This window comes from Ceratotherium simum, chromosome 23 (genome assembly GCF_057802395.1).
Source record: "Ceratotherium simum simum isolate JZ-2026a chromosome 23, ASM5780239v1, whole genome shotgun sequence".
NCBI lineage: Eukaryota > Metazoa > Chordata > Mammalia > Perissodactyla > Rhinocerotidae > Ceratotherium > Ceratotherium simum.
The window spans coordinates 12,071,223-12,093,071 of record NC_141922.1 but is presented as its reverse complement, the minus strand read 5'-3'; the positions used below and the strand labels follow the sequence as shown (position 1 = coordinate 12,093,071).

The window sequence follows — 21,849 nt, the reverse complement described above, 5'->3', positions numbered from 1 at the left end:
ATGACACCAGCAAATATCTTTAGGAAATCAGCAAAGAACTATTTCAATGATTCCTATACAATTTTACCAGATCAATCAATCACGGAATAAAACCAAGCATCTCCTCCTCTCTCTTCTTGGTTCTCAATTATTAGTAGGAAGGTTGGGTACAACTGAGGCTGGAACAATTAGATAATACCCCAATTTCCACAATCAGCTTAAATGGAAAGAGTTTTTCAAAAGGAAAGACCAAAAATAAAAGGAAAACTAAAAAAACCAAGAGAGAGAACTTTATGCAGAGTTATTGAGGTATTCAGGGTGAGGCATGCATCTCCTTTTCTCTAAATACCAGCTTGCAGGCTCAAGCTAACAATAGGCAGAGGAAGCAGAGAGGGTACTGTCAGCTGGGCATGCACCCACTCCAGGAAGTATGAAAGATCGCTATTTTATATAATAGCAAATTGTCTCAAGTACACCACTTCAGGGATGGAAAGAAGTAGGCACTGAAAATCAGTGATGACTTGTGTGGACTTAATAATGTGGGGGAAAATTAAACACTCACAAAAGAATAGTGAAGACCTAAGGGTAGACTCTCGCAAGGCACGCAGGCTGGGTTCAACGTGCATCTTTTCCCAGTGGAATCTGGTCCATGCATTGTTCCACAGCTTCTTCACACAGAACTGGAAGGAATCCGAGGTTAACCTGGCCTCAGAGTGCCCCATCAATCTTTCCAATGCAGAAGAATTTCAGCATTTTAACCTTTTCCGTTTTAAATGTCTTTAAGCAGACATATTTTTCTTATCTACATGTTAACGAGAATAGTCCAGGTCCATGGATTAAAACAATTAACCCACATATGTCTTCACAAAGCTCCTCACACTATTGGTTTGGTTTATTTACTTGATAGTACTCTCAGCTTTTGCTTGGCTCAGGAGCATGTCAGAAACTGTTTATATGTGTTATATATTGGTTTTCTGTTTGCTTCTTTAAAAAGGTACAATGGAGTTACACCATTTCACTTACATGAATTCAACTCTATGTGCTTGGCCTAAACGGTTCAAGGGAAAATCTGGATTAGAGCAGGTGATTTTACTCACGCTCTGAACAAGAATTCTGGGCAGGGGAGCATCTCTGAATCCACTTTGGTTCTCTCCCTTGATCAGACTCAGTTCTCTGGTGCCTCTTGGAGTCTGAGCATCTCATTGGGTTTAGTGTGCTTCCAGTATTTGAAGAAGCAATTTTTAAAAATAAGGTGATTTACATCTTATGTAGTGACTTTGTTGCCCTATCCCTCACATAAGATGCAGACCCACACTTTATAAGAGTGGAATCATGTGGGTGGCTTTGAAATTGTACACTACCCCTGAATGTCCTTACCCTCACTCTGGGTACCCCTTGGTGCTGCTTTTACTTTCCCAAATCAACAGTGCCCTCCTAATTTTAAATTTCGGAGGGTAACTCAGACTCCTAGCCTGCCAGCTACCTAAATGTGATCTTCTACTTTTATTGCTAGTTTAATAACATCAGGTTTATCTTTTCCAACATGAGTAATTTTTTTTTGGTAAAAATATAATTCAGCTTCATATGACATTTATTTTTAGCGAGATCAAAAAAAATAAAAAGGGAGAGGGTGTTGGGAACCCTCTGGTATTTCTGACATTTCCTGAAATTGCATACATAGGTTAATTCTGTCCTGAGGGAACACGTTTGATCACTTCCAATTATGGTGCTCACCAGAGAAAAGGTTAAAGATGAATCGCATTTGTCTGAGGCGTCTGGGTTGGAGATGCACTGGAACATGCATTGGCGGCTAACCAGAAGAAAGAAGCAGGACTTACGTTCTGTTTCCCCACTATGTTATCGAAGGGCAGTTCGGGGCTCCAGGATCCTTCCGTGAACGTCGCCCCACTGTTTCTCCTGTCTGAGGAGCTCACGGACTCCTTGACAATGTCTTCTGGCAAGGACAGCAGACTCTCTTCAGGCTGCTTAATTAAATAGGTCTCTATATTATGCTTCCTCAAGAATTCGTTCCTCTCTTTACCGTGACCCTCTTCCACATTATAGTCACCGTTGAGGCAGTCCAGCGTGGCTTTGGAAATGTGAATCCTCCTGTGTGTACAAAGCATAGGTCATTATACATTCCTGATGTGGCCAGCAAAGGCCATTGCTGTTTTTTGTCCTGTGCAAAGCCAACATCAGGGCCACATGTGAGTACAAGTAGGACATGTTCTCAAGGACAATATTTGTTTCTTTGAAAAAGCAGAAATAATAAAAGAAAACAGAAGTACAAGCATAAATCAATAAACAGTGTATCACTGACTCCACCCAGGGACACTGGGTGAAGGGACACTGCAGCCTCTGATAAAATACAGCCCTGCTAAGCCACACCTAAGCCCTTTTTTTTTTGGTGAGGAAGATTAGCCCTGAGCTAACATCTGTTGCCAATCCTCCTCTTTTTGCTGAAGAAGATTGGCCCTGGGCTAACATCCTTGCCCATCTTCCTCTACTTTGTATGTGGGACGCCTGCCACAGCATGGCTTGATAAGCTGTGCATAGGTCCACACCCAGGATCCGAACCTGAGAACCCTGGGCCGCCAAAGTGGAGCATGTGAACTTAACCGCTATGCAACTGGGCTGGCCCCATACCTAAGCACTTTGTTGGCTTTTCTTGATGGTCTGCCTGATCCTAGCAACTTTTAAGAGTCAGTGATTTTTCAGTGGTGTTGATTACATTGGAAAAACAAGTTCCTTAAATGTTTCTGAACCCAATGGCAAATATTGTCCAAATCACCATGCAATAAAAGTTCTCTTAGTGTCTTGGAATTTTTCCTATCATTTCAATTGTTATCCATTTGTGCCTTGTTTCTTCAACTTGTCTATAACCTTTTTAGAACAACAGCAGGTCTTATTATGTCCACAGGGCTACATGGAGGGTCCTTTGGAGAAACCACTGTAAGATGCTATTTCCCCTGAAATGCATATGGCAAGAAGCAGAGAACAAAGCTGTGGACATGTGCAGGCTGGCAGTTGGCTAGGCTCACTCACAAGGTAAGTGATTCAGTGCTGCATAATCATCAGCCACTGTAGCCCATGATTCAAGTTGTTTTTTTTTTTAGCAAAACAACAGATGACATCAAGGGCCTTAAGGATCAGACTTGAATCATGAAAATTTCACATGGTAAATGATTCTGGGGAAGAGTTTTTCTGTGCTCATGACTGTCTAACTCAATCATACTACTTATTGTGCTGTATCGTGGTCTGCATAGACTAGCATGGTGGCTACGAGTAAGGACTCTGGCCAAATTGCCTGAATTGAAACCCTAACTCGACCATTTGCTAGCTGACAGATCTTGGGATCTTGGGCAAGTTACTTCATCTTTCTATAAGTCCACTTTCTCATTCATAAAATCAGAAAAATAATAGTATTCATCTCTTAGGGAACACTGGGAATATTATAAGAGTTGATTAGCATAAAGAAGTCAAAATAATGGATGGTACACTGTACATACTACAAAAGCAAATGTTTAAATTATTATTACTTTCAAGGTTCAGTGAACCTTTCCAGGCCACTAGTACTTTTGGGGATTCTATACCCACCAGTCCTTGCCAGCAAAATTTGGAGAGCTGAGTTTTCAAGGAAGGGTAAGGTCATGTACAAGGGCAATAAGTCTTAACCCTGGCTACCCTTGAGAATTGTTTTAAGAATTTTTTTGTGTGTTTGTGTGAGGAAGATCAGCCCTGAGCTAACATCTGCCAATCCTCCTCTTTTTGCTGAGGAAGATTGGCCCTGGGGTAACATCTGTGCCCATCTTCTTCCACTTTATATGGGACGCCACCACAGTATGGCTTGACAAGCGGTGCGTCGGTGCGCGCCCGGGATCCAAACGGGTGAACCCCGGGCCGCCACAGCAGAGTGCGCGCACTCAACCGCTTGCGCCACCGGGCCGGCCCCTGCTTTAAGAATTTAAAATAGATTCTACACAGATTCTGCTTTACATGAACTGGCATGGGGTCTGGACACCAGTAAATGCTCTTCTGCTGGTTCCAATGTGAAGTCAAGTCTGCAAACCAATGCACTGCAGGGCTGGTCCTGAACACTTGAATGTCGTCTCATCATCCTCACTGCCTATGATGAATTTCACTGGACTTTTGGGGCCAATATTTGTATGACTTTTTAATGTCCTGTTTCCTCCCAAATAATTGCTTCTTTGATCTACACCTCTGAATATGCACATGGGAAACCCACTGTCACAAAGTGAGCAAATGACAAGGGTTAAGCAAAAAGAAGGCTTTGTTTTGGCTTACCCGGGGATTCCTCCAGATTCGAGTTTGTTGGCAATGTCTACATCCCAAGACCAGACATCAAACTGCCACTTCCGTAGGCCCAACACGCCGCATAGCACTGAGCCCGAGTGAATTCCGATCCGCATGTCAACATCATGCTTTGTCCTTGACCGCACATACCTGTTGACATAGGTGAATGGAGAGACACATGCCTAAGGCCTGAGTGGGCACCCTTGGCCCTGGCAGCAGCCCAGGTCTTGTCCACTCCCTAAGCTCAACTCCTGCCCATTCAAATGCCACCTCTTCCATGAAGGCTTCTTGGATTCCCTGATAACTGGAGGGATTCTCTTCCTCCTCTGAACTCCTTTCTATCTGAACTTTTAAGGGCCCTTATCACCCTTCTCTCCAAACCTGCTCATCCCATATAACCTCTCTCAGAAAATGGCATCAACATCTTTCTCTATCCACTAGTGCATAAACCTGGGATAGATTATAGATTCTACACATTGTGCACACTCCATTTCCAACCTAAATATTTTAATTTTTATGATGTTTCCTTATCTTGATTCCTCCCACCAACATTCCAGTTCAGACCACCATCATGCTTTGGTCTGGGGTTCCTGCCTCAGCCTCATCACCTTTCGGCCCATGTTCTACACAGCTATCACAAACACCAATGTGACCTCATCACTCCATCATTCATTCTCTTGTTTGAAACCCTTTCCTGATCTCCTAACTCCTTAGAGCAGTGGTCTCGGGTTAAAGTGCTCACATCCCAGCACTGAGCTGGGCCAACCAGTGGGATGCAAGAAGAGAATGTTAGAACTTCCATTCATAGCTGTTGTTTTTTATCTTTACCAAAATTTGATGTATGGTTGACCTTAGCGATCTTACAGTGTCTATGTTGAATGTTCCTTTGACAGTAAGAAGGGAGGAGGCATCTTGAGAAAAGAGGAGGATTTCTACCATCAAGGGTTTCCTCCAAGCACATGAATCCCTTCTTCACTTTCAGAGTATTTCAAACAATTTTAGTTTATGACTTAAATGATGTCATGTATGTAGAAACAAATTCAAATGGTAGAATATAATACTTTGAAATAGAATCACTAGAAAAATCTTCACTGCCACATGGAAATTCAATGGTTATTTTACTTCAAAATGCTTAAAAGAGTTGTCAGACTTAAAGATGATTTAACCATTTTTCTTTCACAAAAAGGCAAGTGTTCCAAAATGGTTCACTTTTTTGTGATAATGGGTTGCCATTAATACTCCCTTCATCAAATATTTGGGAAAAAACAAACTTGCTTAATTTTTTATCCAAGCTGAAGATGATGGTTTACGAAGAAAAGAGAAAGTAACAGTTTTTTACCAGAAATTCACACTCTGAAGAGAGAATTTTGAAAATGGAAGTTTGAAAATATTTCTTTGTCTATTGGTTGTCAAAAATAAATTACATCATCTATCAAAATTCTCAGAACTGCACATTTCCTAAGCCATTTACAAATCTTCCAAATGAAGAGTTCTTCCAAATGAAGAGTTTGAACCCATTCATTACAAATATAAAAAATCTGTTGCCTTCTAATGAACTTGTATGGATAACTCACAGACATCAGAGAAGAAGAAAATTTATGACAAGACTTATACAGAACTTGGGCATAATTGACTTAGAAAACACAGTCAAGAGGGCAAGTCTCCCCAGAATCTGCCTGTCTTTATCAGATACATATTTAATTAGCTCTGACAGCCATTAGAGTCAGGTATAGAAATAAATTGAATGTGGCACTTGACCTTTGCATTATCATATCACAAACTGAGATTTTTTTAAAAAAAGAATCAATTATGATCAAACCCACTGTTCTCACTAAAAAATGGTAAGAGCAGGAAGATTTTTGTACTGTAATTAAATTAAAAATATTTAAAAGTATTATTTATTTCATCATTATTCTTTAAAATCCATATTTCATGTAGGTTTTATAGTATATGTTTTTAAATGTATGAATATAATTGATAGAATATATAATAAATACAACTTATAAATTATAATTATTATAATCTATTTTGATAAAGATGGGGGATCAAAGTATTCAGAAACCACTGGCCTATATAATAAAATGGAAAATTCCTAGTCTGGCACACAGAGTCCTTCATGATCTGTCCTGTGCCTCAATTATGTCTTATTTTTCATGCACACCTTAGACTCCAGGCATCCAAACTACAGGTCATTGCCTGAACCCTGTGCTCCTTCTCCCCACACTGGGCCCATGATGCTCCCTCAATCTGGAATGTCCATTCCCTCATTCAATTGAAGTCTGGATTATGTGCCCTTCCCAATGTTCCTATTGCATCCCATGTGAACAATAATTGGGTGTTTTATTGTAATCATCTGTCTACTCTACTAGATTCTTAACTAATTGAGGGTAGATACTTTGCAGGTTCATTGTCATATACCCATCTTAACACTGTACTCTGTCTGGAACTTGGCCAGTGCTCAATAAATGTTTATTGAATGGAAGGATTGATGGGTGAATGGATGGGTGTCCATACTCACTATTAATGTTCCCATATATCTAAGCTCTTTGATAAAGAGAATAAGCTCCTTGAAAGCAATATTCCTGTCTGAATAATCATGCATCTCTCACAGCCTGGAGCACCATGCCTCACATATAGTTGGGGTTGAAAACATGACTCCTGTTTTTTTGAAAAAATAAATGAATGAATGATTCCATGTACAAAGCTGAGTCTTTGTAGTCTCTGTTCCTAACAAGTTGTAAGATAATACAAAGTCATTTAAACAGGAAAGTAAAGTTGAGGTGGGTTGAGAACATAGAAATAGTGAAATAAATTAGATATTGGGAAGACAGTCATAGACATTAGAAAGAATGTTTGTAGCGAAAGGATGAGATAATTCTTGTCCCTGGTGAAGATTCTAGCTTCTGGGCCATTGTTTTAATGTTAAATTTTAAGTTAAAAACTACATAGTCCCTTCATCTGCTGGTGATGAAAACAGTAGAGTCCATTCGAAAAAATTCAACAAAGCAAGAGGAGAAATAGCATCCAGCACTTGAGAGGAACATTTCAGTTTCTGATGCACTTTCACAGTGAATTTCTGTGAGGCAGGATATGGTGAGAGGTCATCTGTGCTGTTCACCAACTGTGTCTTGTGTTACAATGTCCCAGCACATGGTAAGATTCCACTTTCGTACATATTTCATGTTATTTTTGGCCAATAAAATGTGAGCAGAAGTGATATGGGTCACTTCCGGGCAGAAACTTTTAGAGCCTGATCAACCACACTCCTTTCTTTTTTTCTTCCTTCTGTGTCCACCATCAATCAAGGATGCTGGGTGGAGACTTCTTAACCAGGGTTATTGAATAAGGATGATGTATAGTGGTACCCTGCTACTCCCCAACTCTCCCATAATGGACAGGAAATGTGAGTGAAAAATAAACCTTTGCTGTTTCAAGCCACCGATTTTGGGGGGATGTTTGTTACTTCAGCATAACCGGGATTATCCTGACTGGTATAGTCATCTGTCCCAATCTACATTCTTCTCATTACATGAGTGTCACTATAGTGTAGGGGTTAATATGGACTCTAGTGCCAGACTACCTAAGTTTACATTTTGCTCTGCCACTTACTAGCTGCATGACTTTAGGCAAGTTACTTAACTTCTGTCTATAAAATGGGAATAATAATAGCATTGTCAGGATTAAGTGAATAAACACGTGTAGAGAGTTGAGAATAGCGTCTAGCACATACTAAGTACTACTTGGTTGCTTATCATATATGAAGGAACTGCAGCCAGAGAAGTAAAAGTATTTTCTTGTGGCCACATAGCTGGTAAGCAGGATTCTAGGACTAAACTTAGGCTGTTGTGTTTTTAAACCTCACAGTCTTTGCAACATAGCTACTGTACATGGCTCGTGATCCTGGGAAAATAGCTTAATCAGACTCTGAGTTTCAATGGCTGTAAAATAAAGCTCTAGCTGATTGCTTCACTTACAGAGCCTTTGTGAGTCCCAAAGGAGATACCGGATGTTAAAGTGCTTTGCCAACTAATTGTGAGGGACTACTAAACAGCACACTGTGCTAATGCCATTAGGTAATTAACATTGTACAGGGAATGCCCTGGAACATCTTAATGAAAAGACATTTAGATTTATTATTTTGTTCTACAAAGAAAAATCATAAGAAGACGAAATTTCTTTATTGCACTGTTTTTTTCCTTTCTTTTTGTTGTGTCTGGGATTTGACTCAAATAAAATATAGGAAGGAAAATATGGTAAAAGTAATGATAATTTACAGACATTGGTCATCTTTGGAAAGGCTACTCATTGGTTGTGTAGACCCACAAACACACACTATGTGTTTCAAGATCAGTTCTTGAGGGGAGGACCTTTGAGTATTCTTGAAGCTAAAATGGAGAGAATTCTGCTCTGAGTTACAAGTCCTGTTCAATTCTTCCAAAGCAGAGCCCCAGGGATGCTTTGCTGGGCTTCATCAGCCACAAATAAAAAGAAAATGACTACAGATTGCCTATATCATAAACATCTGCATCTTCTCTTTCTTCTCCACAGACTCTGAGCCTCTGGAGGGCAGGGGTACCATCTTTCATTTCCACGTGCCCAGGACTTAGCACAGTGATTAGCACCTATACCTATATTATTGGTATAGTCAGTACTCAAAAGTATTTATTGAATTAATGGACAAAGTTCAAAGGCTTTCTTGCTTTATAGCCCTGTGTTGTCCCAAGATGCTTCTAAGAGTCTCAGGAGAACCACAGAGGTGCCTTTGGACTTGCCGGTTGGAGAAGGGGGTGACCCTCCAAATCTTCATCCTTTAAATAAAGCAGCTTTGCTCTCATCTGTTTTTCATTGGGGGTTTCCATCTAATATTTCTTTTAAATAAAGAATCCACTTAATGATAATAGTAATTATTATTATTTGCAGTTCTATATCAAGCTGAGGACCAATAATGCAACAATTAACCAGCAAAAGACTAATGATGTTATTTCTTTTAGTTGAACTATTAAAGAGGAGTGCTTGGTATATGGTAAAAGATGAAGAACCTTATAATTTTTTTTAATTTAAATACTTAAAATGGTTCTTTTTTAGCCAATTAATCAATCTGTAGAAGGTGCTGGAGGAATGACAGGAAGCATAATCTAGTAGCTGTCATTGATCTGTAGATTAGACTCTCTACTGCTAAATAAATGGATGGATAAAGAGATAAACTGCAGCAGAGTAGCAGTTTGGTACTGTGGGATGAAGAACTTCCAGGTCCTCAGGTTTGGGGTCAGAGACTGAAGTTCCAAGGCTGGACCTACCACTTGCTGGCTGTGGAAGCTGGAGCAAATGACATAAATTCCCCTTTCCCCTCTATAAAATGGGATTGATATCAGCTTCTCAATGGAAATCACTCTCAACATCACCAAGAGGCATCGAGTCTGCATTAAAGCAGGCCTGGATGTGAAGGTAGGTTTCTTCACTTACAAGCTGTGGGCCTTGGGCTAGTTGCATTAGTCTCTGAGTCCCAGTTTTCTCAGGTGTAGTGAGAAAGACAACTAGTCCTTTGCAGAGTTGTTAGGATGGTTTATAAAATCATGTGTATAAAGCACTTAACCTGGTGCAATTTGAAAACTCACAAATAATAGCTATTACTAATTTTTGTTAGTAATAACTTATAATTACACAGGTTGAATCAGATCCTCCCCCCAAAATTATGAATTGATCACTTTACCCTTTCCTACTAAAACTGTGCCTGCATTTGCTCTATTTACATCAAGATAGCTTCAATCAACCCATTTAATATGCCAACTGGGCAGTTCCTAGGCATAACTTGGTTCAAAAAGGATGAACTAATTTACAATGTAGTAAGAACTGAGTGATTGGTCCTCCACTACCTGGAAGAAACAGTGCCCTTGAACATTCTGGAAGAAAGGAAAAGCAAGGGATGGAGTTAGTTATGGAGATCAACTATGGTCACTTGGTAGGTGTTCTGTGCAGGTGTTGGATCTTATCTTTACAATAACCCTGTGTATCATTACTAGCACTATTTTACAAATGAGTAAGCTAAGTGCCAAGAAGTTCCTATCTTTAGGTCACACAGCTACAGGTAGGGTAGCTGGAATTTCACCCCAGGTGTGTGAGCCTAAATCCAGTGGTCTATTTCTCTTACACTACATGGTTCCTTTCACAGGGGACACATGGAAATTGGTGTCTGATCTGGCTCAGCCCAACAGATGGATGACATGGTCTCTACCAATTAATTCCAAAAGTCAGCAGACTTATAATGAGTGCCCCTCTGTAGATTCCAGAGTTCAGTGAGGGTACCTCAGGGGTCACTTAGTGTAGGTGTGGGGGCTGCCAGCACAGTGGCCATTGGGCCGACTTTGCCTTCAACGGTGATCTGTTCTACACCGTCTACTGGACTTCGGTACCAGACTGCCTTAAAACACAGGGCCCAACTGCTTCTTAAAAAGTTGGAAAGCCATTGTGTCTTACCCTAGCATGGAAGTTGCAGTTTCACAAAGCACTGCATTTTGATGCCCACAGGGATTCTGAGAGGTAGATACCCATAAACATTATGAATTTACATTTCACAGACGAGGAAACTGAGGCTCCGAGAGAATTAAGACATATCTATTACATCTTTTGTGGCAGGCCTTTTATCTTCACGCTCTCATTTCATCCTCCCAACCACCCTATGCTATATACACAGTTCATTCGTTCATTCTACAAGCATCTCTTGAAGACCTCTGCAGACATAAGCATTGAACCAAATAGACAAATCAGAAAATCAGTTCCTGTGTTCATGGAGCTTACTTTGGAATGGTTTATCCCTATTTTACAGCTAAGGAAGCTGGAGTGGGGAGAGGTTAAGTCACTCACTCAAGGTCAGTAAGCAATGGGCCCCAGTTGGCCGACACAACACGAGCCTCCAAATTGAGTCCTCTTTGGGCCCTTCACTGATGCTTACATGCCCCTCAGCATTAAACTCCTGCTTTTGGGGGTGGAAAGGTAATGGGAAGACCTAATGTACCATTTCTTTTCAAAAACAATGTGGACCTAGTGAAAGAAGAGATCCAGCCACTCATTTTCCATCACAGAGCTTTATGTCCTTCTCTCTTTCTGTAAAAATAGATTTTTTGAAAAACTGAAGTTGCTCTAAATAATGTGTGTGCATGGACTCTACAAATGCATACTTCTTTAAACTCACAAGCATTTTCTTATGCCACTGAATATTAATGTAAACCACGATGATAATCATTACCCATTTTCCAATTTCGTAGTATGCCAAAATTTATCTAACTATTTCCCTGTCTTTGGACATCTACGGAGTCCAATGAACATGGCTCAGGGTCCTTGCTCTGCCACTTACAAGCTGTGTGTCATTGGTCACAAGTTATCCTATCAGAGCTTCAGGCTCCTCCTCTGAAAACTGGGGGAAGTAATTGTAGTTTCCTTGCGGGATATTAGGTGAGGTGATAGAAAAATTATTTAGTATAGTGTCTTGTACATGGTGAACGTTCCATTGATATTAGCTTTATCAACTATAACTAGATCTATTCAATCTTCACCATCATAAACAAATTTGCAAGAAAAAAAAATCCTTGTCCATAGACCGAAGACCACTCTAATTGCTGCATCTTTAAGAGCAGTGTGCGGCCTTATGGATGCTGAAATTAATGACATTTTAGAACAAGGTTAGAAAGGGAGTTTTAGGGGGAAAGAAAGAGAAAGAAACAGTGAGAGAGAGAGGAAGAAGGAAAGGAAGCAAGGGAAGGAGGGAGGGAGAGAAAGAGGGAGAAAGAAAGAGCAAAAAGGAAAAATAGGAAAGAGAGAGAAAAAGAGAGGAAGAGATGTCAAAAGCCATGCAGGGGGCTTGGGCCTTCTGGCCTCAAGTGAGGGAAGCAAAATAACTCCTGTTTTTCATGCCTTGTCCTGCCATGTTGCTTGGCAGAGCAACCCTGCCACAAGGATTAAGACTTTTTCTCTAATTAACTGTTGGGGACAAGTCAGTTCCTACTTGGCATTCTGGTGTCATTCTATGACTTTTTAGCAACTGCACTGAAAAAACCAGCCTCTGCAATTTTCCTTAAGAATCATCAAGGAAGCCTTTTGTAGATCATTAATAAAGATATTGCATATACCAGAGCCCACCATCAACGCTGGTGTCTTCTCAATTATCAAGCCTCCCCCAAATAGATCCAGGGCATGTGAAGAGGAGCCACCTGGAGCCACTCTTCAATCTATTTAAGGGAACTATTATCTAAGCCTATTTTAATTAATTTAATTTTATGAACAGACATGCTTGAGATGGTATTCAATGCTTTATTAGAAATAAAGTTACATTCAATCATGTTTTTGCCATGCATCTAGCTAATATCATGTTTCTAAAATCAACTATTTTTGATGAAATGAATTTACCATGAGGCTTGATTAAGGCTTATTATCTTTCTATTCTCAGATGTTTACTGACTTTTCTCCTCTCTCAATATCGGTCCTGCTGATTTATTAGGGACGTATGTGAGATCTCCTAAGATATACCTTGATCCTTTGGGTATTAAGGGCAGATTTCAGGTATGAGAAGCAATTGCAGAAATCTGAAGATGGGAGGTGGGACACCACAATGGTTAAGGCCAATGGCTTTGGAGTTAGATGGTTCCAGACGGGCGCCCTTCTTCTGCCAGACTAGTTGTGTGATTTCGTGCAATTACACAAACTCTGTAAGCTCCAGCTTTCTCACTGGTAAAGTGGCAGCCTGCTTGCAGCACGTCAATCAGTCACGATGTACCCGTACAGCTGTACTGGTTGTTTATGGCTGGCATCCATTCTGATTGGCTGCCCTGGACCATTCTGATTAGTTGGCGCTGAAACCATACTAGTTGTTCAGTATTTTGCCTACCACCCCTGCCTGCATCCTAGGATTGTTATGAGGACTTAATGAGATAATGCATGTAAAACACTTATCTAAGTTCTTGGCACATAGAAGGTGTTCAATGAACCCAGCTATTATCATTGTTTTACTAGAATAGAATAGAAGCAATAAGAAAAAAATAAGTTTCTGTAACTTAACTGAGTCCAATTTTCCAGTGGCCAAACTCAGCCCTAATTGCAACATTCAAAAAAAATATTTCTATGGTCATAATGCACCTGCTGTCTATTTGAATTTTCAAAAGAACATTCTGAAGTTGGATCATATGATCCTCATTTCACAGAAGAGGCCATTCAGGCTCCGAGAAGTTAATCACACTCACCCATAGCCACACACCCAACAATGGGAAGAAGCAGTGACCAGATTAGATCTGCTGACTGCAGGTCATGGGCTCACTCCGTTCACTCAGCATGTTCCCCATTAGTCGTCTTATGGTACAACAGGCAGTCTTTCAGGGAACACTGCCATGATCACATCCAGCAGCGAACTCTATCTTTAATAAAGTGGAATCCTGTTCACAATTCTTGGAGCATTGTCAATTGATAAATAAGTTTATGGTCTGATAAATGGTTGGTTTGATTTAAATTTCTACGTCACACGTTGTCTCTTGGGGGACTCGCAGGGTCTCAGCTTTGGAGTGTCATCACCCTTCCCTTTCTATTTCACAGCTACTGCTCTGTTTCAGGTCCTGACTTCTCTCCCCGGGGATTGCTGCAAAAATATTTCCCAACCAGTTTCCTTCCCTTCGGCCTCTCCTTCCTCTCATGCAGAGTCAAGTGGAGGGAGTTATCCATCGCCACGGTTACCTACCTCATGCCCAGGTCAGAACATGACACTTCTCTCCTTTAACTGTCAATGACTTCCCATCGCCTGAGTGATAAAGCCCCACTATGTCTTACAAGGTCACCAACTATCCGTGCACTAACCCCAGTGTCTGAATTTAGAATTGCAGTGATCACCAAGGCCTGCTTCAAATGCTTAACACACACACACTAAAACAAATATACAACGTGCACACATACACAAACATACACACATACACATGTGTACACACATACACACTTATGCGTATACACCTATACATCCACACACACACCACACATGTACACACATATACATGTACACAATATATACACAGATATGCACATTACATACGCTCACACACACACATGTGGCTTCTGTCATTCTTAACAGCTAGGATGGCACATTTTTCATGCCTTCGTTTCTAGGGAAAAAACTTTGGTTCTTGGTCAAAAGGACTACTCTGGAGATACCTCAGTAAAAGACAATCGACAGTGAAATAGATAGGGAAAACTGTTTCCCTTATGGGTGTGTTTCTGCACGTGCTTGACAACTGCGCACTTGTGAAGCCTGCCGACGCTCTAACTGGCATCAACTAGTCTCAGCCTTTCCTGATTTCGGCACCCCGTCCTCACTGTCTGGGGCCAGAGGACAATTTCCATCACATGTTTGGACTGGTCAGTGAATAGGGGCCAGGGTCATTTTGAGTATTGGTTTGCCATCTGGGCAAGAATTATAAATCTTACCGAGCAAGGAAACTTGGGGCTGCTGGGACCCAGAGAGCCAGGATCCAGATGCTGTCTCCCCGTCAGAGTCAGAGCACCAGCCTCTCTTTGCCCTCCCACACTCTGGGGGCGATGTTGGGATTCTAACTCTTTGAGGAAATGCCAAAAAGAGGGACAAGGAGAGACCCTGACAAGGTGGGAACAATACCTCAAACAGGGATCCATCTCTGATGACAAATATACAGTGCAGTCATCTAGTCTGGGGACACCAGTCAATGAATGGTTTATTGACATGGACATGACGTTACAAGACGTGCAATATAATATTACGAATGGGTCCAGACTTTATGGCTTCTGTGGAGTTTTCAAGTTGGAATAAGTGCCTTTGAGGCTGAATAAAAAATTGCACCTTGTGTAAGCAATAGTTGGTTAACATGGTTATTTTCTTTTTTGGTAAGGAAGGCTGGCCCTGAGCTAACGTCTGTTGCCAATCTGTCTCTTTTTGCTTGAGGAAGATTGGCCCTGAGCTAACATCTGTGCCAGTCTTCCTCTATTTTGTATGTGGGTTGCCACCATAGCATGGATTTATGAGTGGTGTAGGTCCATGCCCGGGATCTGAACCCGCAAACCCGGGCCGCCAAAGCAGAGCGTGCCGAACTTAAGCACTACGCCACTGGGCTGACGGCAAGATGATTAATTTTTTGATAGAGCTACGTAACTGGGATTCTCTTCCACACACATTCAGGTGCAAATGTTGTCTGACAGTCATTCCTCAGAGTGCAATACTTGACAGTAAGCAAAAACTCTAGAAGTTGGAGCCAACTGCAACCAAGGCTTGCCTAATTCCAGAGCTCTTATTTATCGCTCTGTACCATGCTTTGTTATTAACTGGAACAATTAATGCTGGACTTCAAGTCATCTACATTATAATCAAGGAGTCGTTTGAGTATTAATAGACTCTGACTCATGCAGTTGAAAAAACATCCTATTGAATTGTCTTATTCTAAAGGAGTAAAAGCAGCATCTAATAAATTAACGAGAGAAAGTCCTTGAGTCATTTCAACCTATCCAAATCTCACTTCTCACTGTCCTAGAACTTCAGAAAGGTGACCTTCAATTGGATAAAATTGTCAGGAGGGACAAGCTCCTCTCCAGAGATGTAAATGATGGTGCTCTAAGTATCTTAAAGCATTTTGATAATCAATGTTCATTTCTTCTGCAATGCCATCTCAGCAGCATATCTTTTGCTTAAGCATAAGATACAAACTCCCATGGAATGTCTGTGGCTGAATGGATAAAGAAGATGTGAGATAATGGGATTTTATTCAGCCTTAAACAAGAAGGAAATACTGCCATTTGCGACATGGCTGAAACTGGAGGGCATTATGCTAAGCGAAGTAAGCTAGACAGAGAAAGACAAATACTGTATGGTATCACTTATTTGTGGAATCAAATAAAAAAAAGGCATACTCATAGAAACAGAGAGTAGGTGGTTGCCAGGGGTAGGGGAGTGGGGAAATGGGGAGATGTTGGTCAAAGGGCAAAAACTTTTAGTTATAAGATGAATAAGTTCTGAGGATCTAAGGTAAAGCATGGTGACTATAGTTAATAATACTGTATTATATACTTGAAATTTGCTAACAGAGTAGATCTTAAGTGTTCTCAACAAGAACAACAAAAAAGATAACTATTTGAAGTAATGGATATATTAACCAACTTGATTGTGGTAATCACTTCACAATACATACATAAATCATCACATCGTGTACTTTTAATATATACAATTTTATTTGTCAATTATATCTCAATAAAAAATTAAAATTTGGCCGGCCCTGTGGCTTGGTGGTTGAGTGCGCGCGCTGCGATGCTGGTGGCCCGGGTTCGGATCCCGGGTGTGCATCGAGGCACCACTTCTCCGTCCATCCTGAGGCCGAGTCCCACATACAGCAACTAGAAGGATGTGCAGCTATGACATACAACTATCTACTGGGGCTTTGGGGGGAAAAAATAAAATAAATAAAATCTTTAAAAAAAAAAAATTAAAATTAAAAAATAAATTTAAATAAAAGTCTGTGGAAAATTTTGCTACTTAAATGTGATTTTTACGTGGTTGATAAATCACAGATTTTCAGAACTGGCAGAGACTTCAGAGCTAGTCTGGCCCAAATGCCTCATTTCATAGACAACAAATCCAAATGATCTCCCCAATGGACACCCATGAGCAAGAGAGGGACTCCTGGGGGACCTGTTCGTCACTGCGTTTCCAGGGCTTAGCACAGTGCCTGACATATGGGAGAGCTCAACAAATTATTGTTGACTGATCTACTGACTGATTGACAGACTAAGGTTCACACACCTAATGAGTTGTAGAACTGGTATAAAACATCGGGTCCTCTGGGTGTTGGTCCATTGCCTCCCTTGAAACCAGTCAAAACGACATCACAATTCATCCTAGTTTGCAGGACAAAACTCAAGTGTCCAAATTAACAGCTAAGAAGCTTCCGTAGCCTTTTCCATCTACCAAAGGCTGACCAAGAGGGAGCTCTGGGTTGGAACTCGTGGGCTCCTCTCTCCATAGTCCTTAGGGGAGGGAACTTCTGCATCTCTGTAAAAGAGGAGGCAACAGCACAGTGGACATTTCCAGTCTCTTTCTCCACCTGCCAACTTGATCTTAGGGATGGTGAAGGGTTGGCTTTTCATCATATGCCTCATAGCAAAGCATCACACCTCCTTGATTGGGCCCTGATCATGGGTTGGTTCCAGAGGTGGGACCCTGAGGACCTGCCATGGTAGCACATCTGCCTCCCAGGAGTGTGACATCAGGCTCAGTCTTGAAATGACCAGTTTCACATCAAATGAGCTGGATCATTTTTAGGGAAAGGGCTTCTGCATCCTCTTCTTAATTAGGGGTCTACACCACCTTTCCCAATGTCAACAGACATCTGCCTGAAACCTGAAAGAAGTCAGGGATCTGTCACTAAGTAGGAGTCAGGCACACTGTGTCGGCCACAGGGGAGGTGCTAGAAAGGGAAGCTCCAATCGCTTAGATTCTTCCTGCCCATTCCTTGGTCTTGAGAACCAGCAGGGGAGCTGAGCCTGTGGTAGAGGGTGTGTGTGAGGGTGGGAAGTGCAGGGGTGGTTCTCCTTGCTGATCTTTAATCCATATTGACACACTCAAGGATCACACACATGCCTGCTAGACCATACAACCCAGGTTCGAATTCATTGGGAGAGTCTTCTGGTCTGTTTCTGGCAAGACTCTTCTTCCCGTAAAAGATGAAGGCATGAGCTATGGAGAAGATTTCTGCCTGCACATCCTCTCTTTGCTGTGGTTGTGGGAGGATGTGATGTTCGGAGGCTCTGCACCCATTTTGGAAACTTGAGGGGAGCTCCGACAACACTGAGCTTCTGTTCCAAAGCCATAAACAACCTAGTTCCAAAGCCTTTGACCTCAATAACTCCTCTCCCCTTGATTAAGCCTCTGTTTGTCAGATACACTGACCAAAGCCAAAAGCACTTGTCACACATCCATGAAGCCAACCCTCGTGGTGGCCCTTTAATGATCTCCTGTTGGCCTCAGGATGAAGTGCAATCCCTTAACATGGCTGAGAAGGCCCTGCGGGCCCTGGCTGCTCCCAGCCTGCAGTCCATCTGTCACCACCCTTTTCATTCCAGGCTCTACCAGCTGCCACTGCAGCACATCCTGATTTCTGCACATGTCCATCCTGTCTTCCAAGCTCCTCATCCACCTCCAGGATCTGGCTAATGTCTACTCACCTTTCAGGCAATAGCTTAGGCATCTCTACTCTGGAAAGCCTTCTCTAGCACCCCGGATTAAATTAGCTGCTCCTCCTCTATTCCCCCAAGCACCCCAGATTTGATTCTTCATAGAGCTTATTGTGCCATATTGAAATTGTCTATGCATCCATCTCTCCCACTGCACCGTAACCTCCCTGAAGATGAGCACTACGCTCATCTCATTCCTTGCTGTATCCCCACAAGGACATTTGTAATAGAAATTTGTTGCACAAATAATTGAAAGTGAGGTATAACTAGAACATGACGAAGCTAGCAGTTTCGTTGGCTCTTCCAGGAGAATTGATGGGCGTGCAGTTTTTGTGAAATAAGTCAAAGGGCTTCACCTTTCAACATATGCACTATTTACCACAAAGGATAGATGGGGTGGTTTGTCTTCCCTATCACGCATACTGAAGGCCTGGTATTATGGAGCTCTCAAGTTACCTGATGGTTTTGATCATGCTGAGGCCCATTTCCACACAGCAGTGGGCATGGTCTTGGCGGGGCTCAGGAAGTCCAGAAACACAATAGTAGCAGTCTCCCAGGATTTTGATGCGAAGACAGTGATGCTCCTGGAAGGAACAGGGTGGGAGATGAAACAACGGAGTCAGCAGACAGGTAAGTGCTTCAGAAAGGCTTGGGAAAGAGGGGAGCGGGCTCAGGTGGTCTGCACCTTGGGGTCAGGGGCACCTACCTTCAAAATGTGCTTCTATTATCTTCCTAGGAAATTAGAAGGGTACCCTAAACAGGGGTTTGAAGGGCTCAGAGGTGGAGTGGAATCATGGAAAAACACTGGATTTTGAGCTCGACAGATACATAGCCCAGCTCTGCCATGTACTAGCTTTCTGATAAGAACACCCATCATGTGGACAGGCCTGGCGAAGAGTGGGCATTCAACACGCAGGTTCAGTGTTCCCCCATGAATCCTGCCCCCATCGATGTCTTTCTTCTCAGGACACATCTCTGAATTAACAGTTTTTGACAGTCTTTAGCTCAACAATAAGCACTTAAAAGTATAAATCTCTCAGAGATACCAACTATTTCAACTCTAAGTGCCTTCCCAACTAGGGTATTGGCACCTTAAGAAGAGGGGCTTGACTGTGTCTTACACAAACTTTTATTCATTTATTAATTCATACACATGTTCATTGGAAAAACAACACATCAACTGGGCATCTATCATAAGGCAAGCATTGTCCCTGACACGAAGATGATTAATAATAACTCCTATGATGCACCATATATTAAACAGAGTAACCCTCACAACAACCTTATGAGGTGGGTACAATTTTTATCCTCATTTCAGAGGTGAGAAGTAGGGCACAGTCGCTTATTTGGTGGACTTACAATCATGAGGACATGATTGTTACCAAGTTTCAAAGAGCAACAAGCACCTAGAAAATGGTGCATACTTCTGTATTGGACAGGAAGAGGCTAGATGGTTTTAGAGGACAGAGAACTTGAGGCAGTACAGCATCGGGGCTAAAAGCACTGGCTGAGGAGTCACATTGCATAGGATCAAATCCCACACCCTTAACACCTTTGCTGTGCATCTTTAGGCAAGTGACTTAACCTCTGAGCCTTAGTTGCGTCATCTTTAAAATGGGGATAAGAATAGGACCTCATTGTGTGATTGTGAGGATTAAGTAAAATGATGCATGTGAAGCCTTCGTATAGGGTCTAGCAGACGGGACACTAAATTAAGGTTGCCTGTCTCTGCGCTAATGAGTTGGACTCCTGTCCTACTTCTTTCACATCTCTATCTGGGATCATGAGCAGATGACTTTCCCTTTTTGTTTCCTTGGGCAGATGGGTGGTACTGAATGACCTCTGAGATGCCTTCTAAATCTGAAGCCCTAGGAGCCTATGGGACTATGGCTTTGTGGGTGAGGGGCTCTCCTTGGGAGGGACCAAGAGCAGGAGAAAGGGAGCTGCAGACAGAAAGGGACCCACAGAGATGCCAGCAGCATGGTAAATGCCCTTATACTGCCAAGCTGTAAAAAACTGTGCTGGTTTCCTAATCTCATCAGGAGTTGGGCCATTATGTTTGGGTAACAAATGATTGAAAACACTTTCCCAATAAAAACAAATATCAGATAGGGAAAAGAGAATCAGAACTGGCTCTGGTGCTTCCTATCTGGATCAGATCTCCAGGGTCTTGCCAACCCTCCCAAATGGGCGCAGATGCAATCTTCAGAAACTGATATCACGCACAGCCGTCCCAGGGTCGTTTTTAGAAGCTTGTGGTTCCTGTCTGTTGGCTGCTTCAACGCAGCTAATTTTGCAAGAGAGCTGCTGATGAGGTCTGATCAATAAGGGAGGCTCAAGACCTTCAGCTGTTTCTTCTAAGACCTCTAGAGTGTTACGGCCAAAATGAAACTTAGAGAGCACTTGGCCTACTGGTCCTGGCAGTTTCCAGATTTGTGTAGTCCACGGGCAGTCATAAAAAAACGCAGAGGGCCTGAGAAACTGCTATAGGGTTCATTTTTGTATTATGCCAAGGAAGCATGAAAAATCCATCAACAAACAAAAATAACCCAGCTACCAACGACTATCCACACTATTTTATAAAAGAAAAAGCATTCTTAACATCAAAAAAGTAAAAAGACAGGAGCTGGCCGGTGGCGTAGTGGTTAAGTGCACGTGCTCTGTTGCTGGCGGCCCAGGTTTGGATCCCGGGCGCGCACCAATACACCACTTGTCAGGCCATGCTGTGGCGGCGTGCCATATAAAGTAGAGGAAGATGGGCACAGAGGTTAGCCCAGGGCTAGTCTTCCTCAGCAAAAAAAGAAGAGGATTGGCATGGATGTTAGCTCAGGGCTGATCTTTGTCGTAAAATAAATAAATAAATAAATAAATAAATAAATAAATAAATAAACATATTCCTAAGATAAAGTTCTTTGCGCTAAATAAAATTAACATTATAAAAACTCATTACATTGCTGATATATGTAGATATTTTCATCTCATGACCACAAGATAAAACTTCCAGATACTTCTTTGTGAAGAAGCATTAGGGAACTACTGATCAAACTCCTTCTTCTGATTTTGCAGAGAACACTGAGGCTGGGAGGCAGGGGTTGGTGATTTCCATCAGCCACACTTCATCTGCACATGGTCTTTCTTTCAGGGCAGAGTCTGATGTGAGTGACTCAGGCTGATGGCAGCCTAGTGTAATGGGGAGAGCTGCCTCCCAGTTGGCAATGGGAGGGAGGAGGGAAAGGGAGAGAGCTGAAAATGCCTTGATCTAAGAATCCTACACCTGCATTCTGGTCAAATTTACCAGCTGTTTGACTTTGGATAAGTCATTGAAGCCACTGACAT

At 41.9% G+C, this 21,849-nt stretch overlaps 1 protein-coding gene across 1 annotated transcript in view; it reads right to left on the bottom strand.

Moving 5' to 3' along the window:
- The window catches only part of ADCY8 (adenylate cyclase 8), a 226,922-nt gene that overhangs the window by 108,783 nt on the left and 96,290 nt on the right, over window positions 1-21,849 (bottom strand). The window contains exons 5-7 of the mRNA XM_004431063.2: window positions 18,970-19,097; window positions 4,285-4,443; window positions 1,818-2,088 (exon numbers count right to left, since the gene is read on the bottom strand). Of these exons, the coding sequence (XP_004431120.1) occupies window positions 1,818-2,088; window positions 4,285-4,443; window positions 18,970-19,097 (558 nt within the window). The remainder of the gene's footprint in view (window positions 1-1,817; window positions 2,089-4,284; window positions 4,444-18,969; window positions 19,098-21,849) is intronic.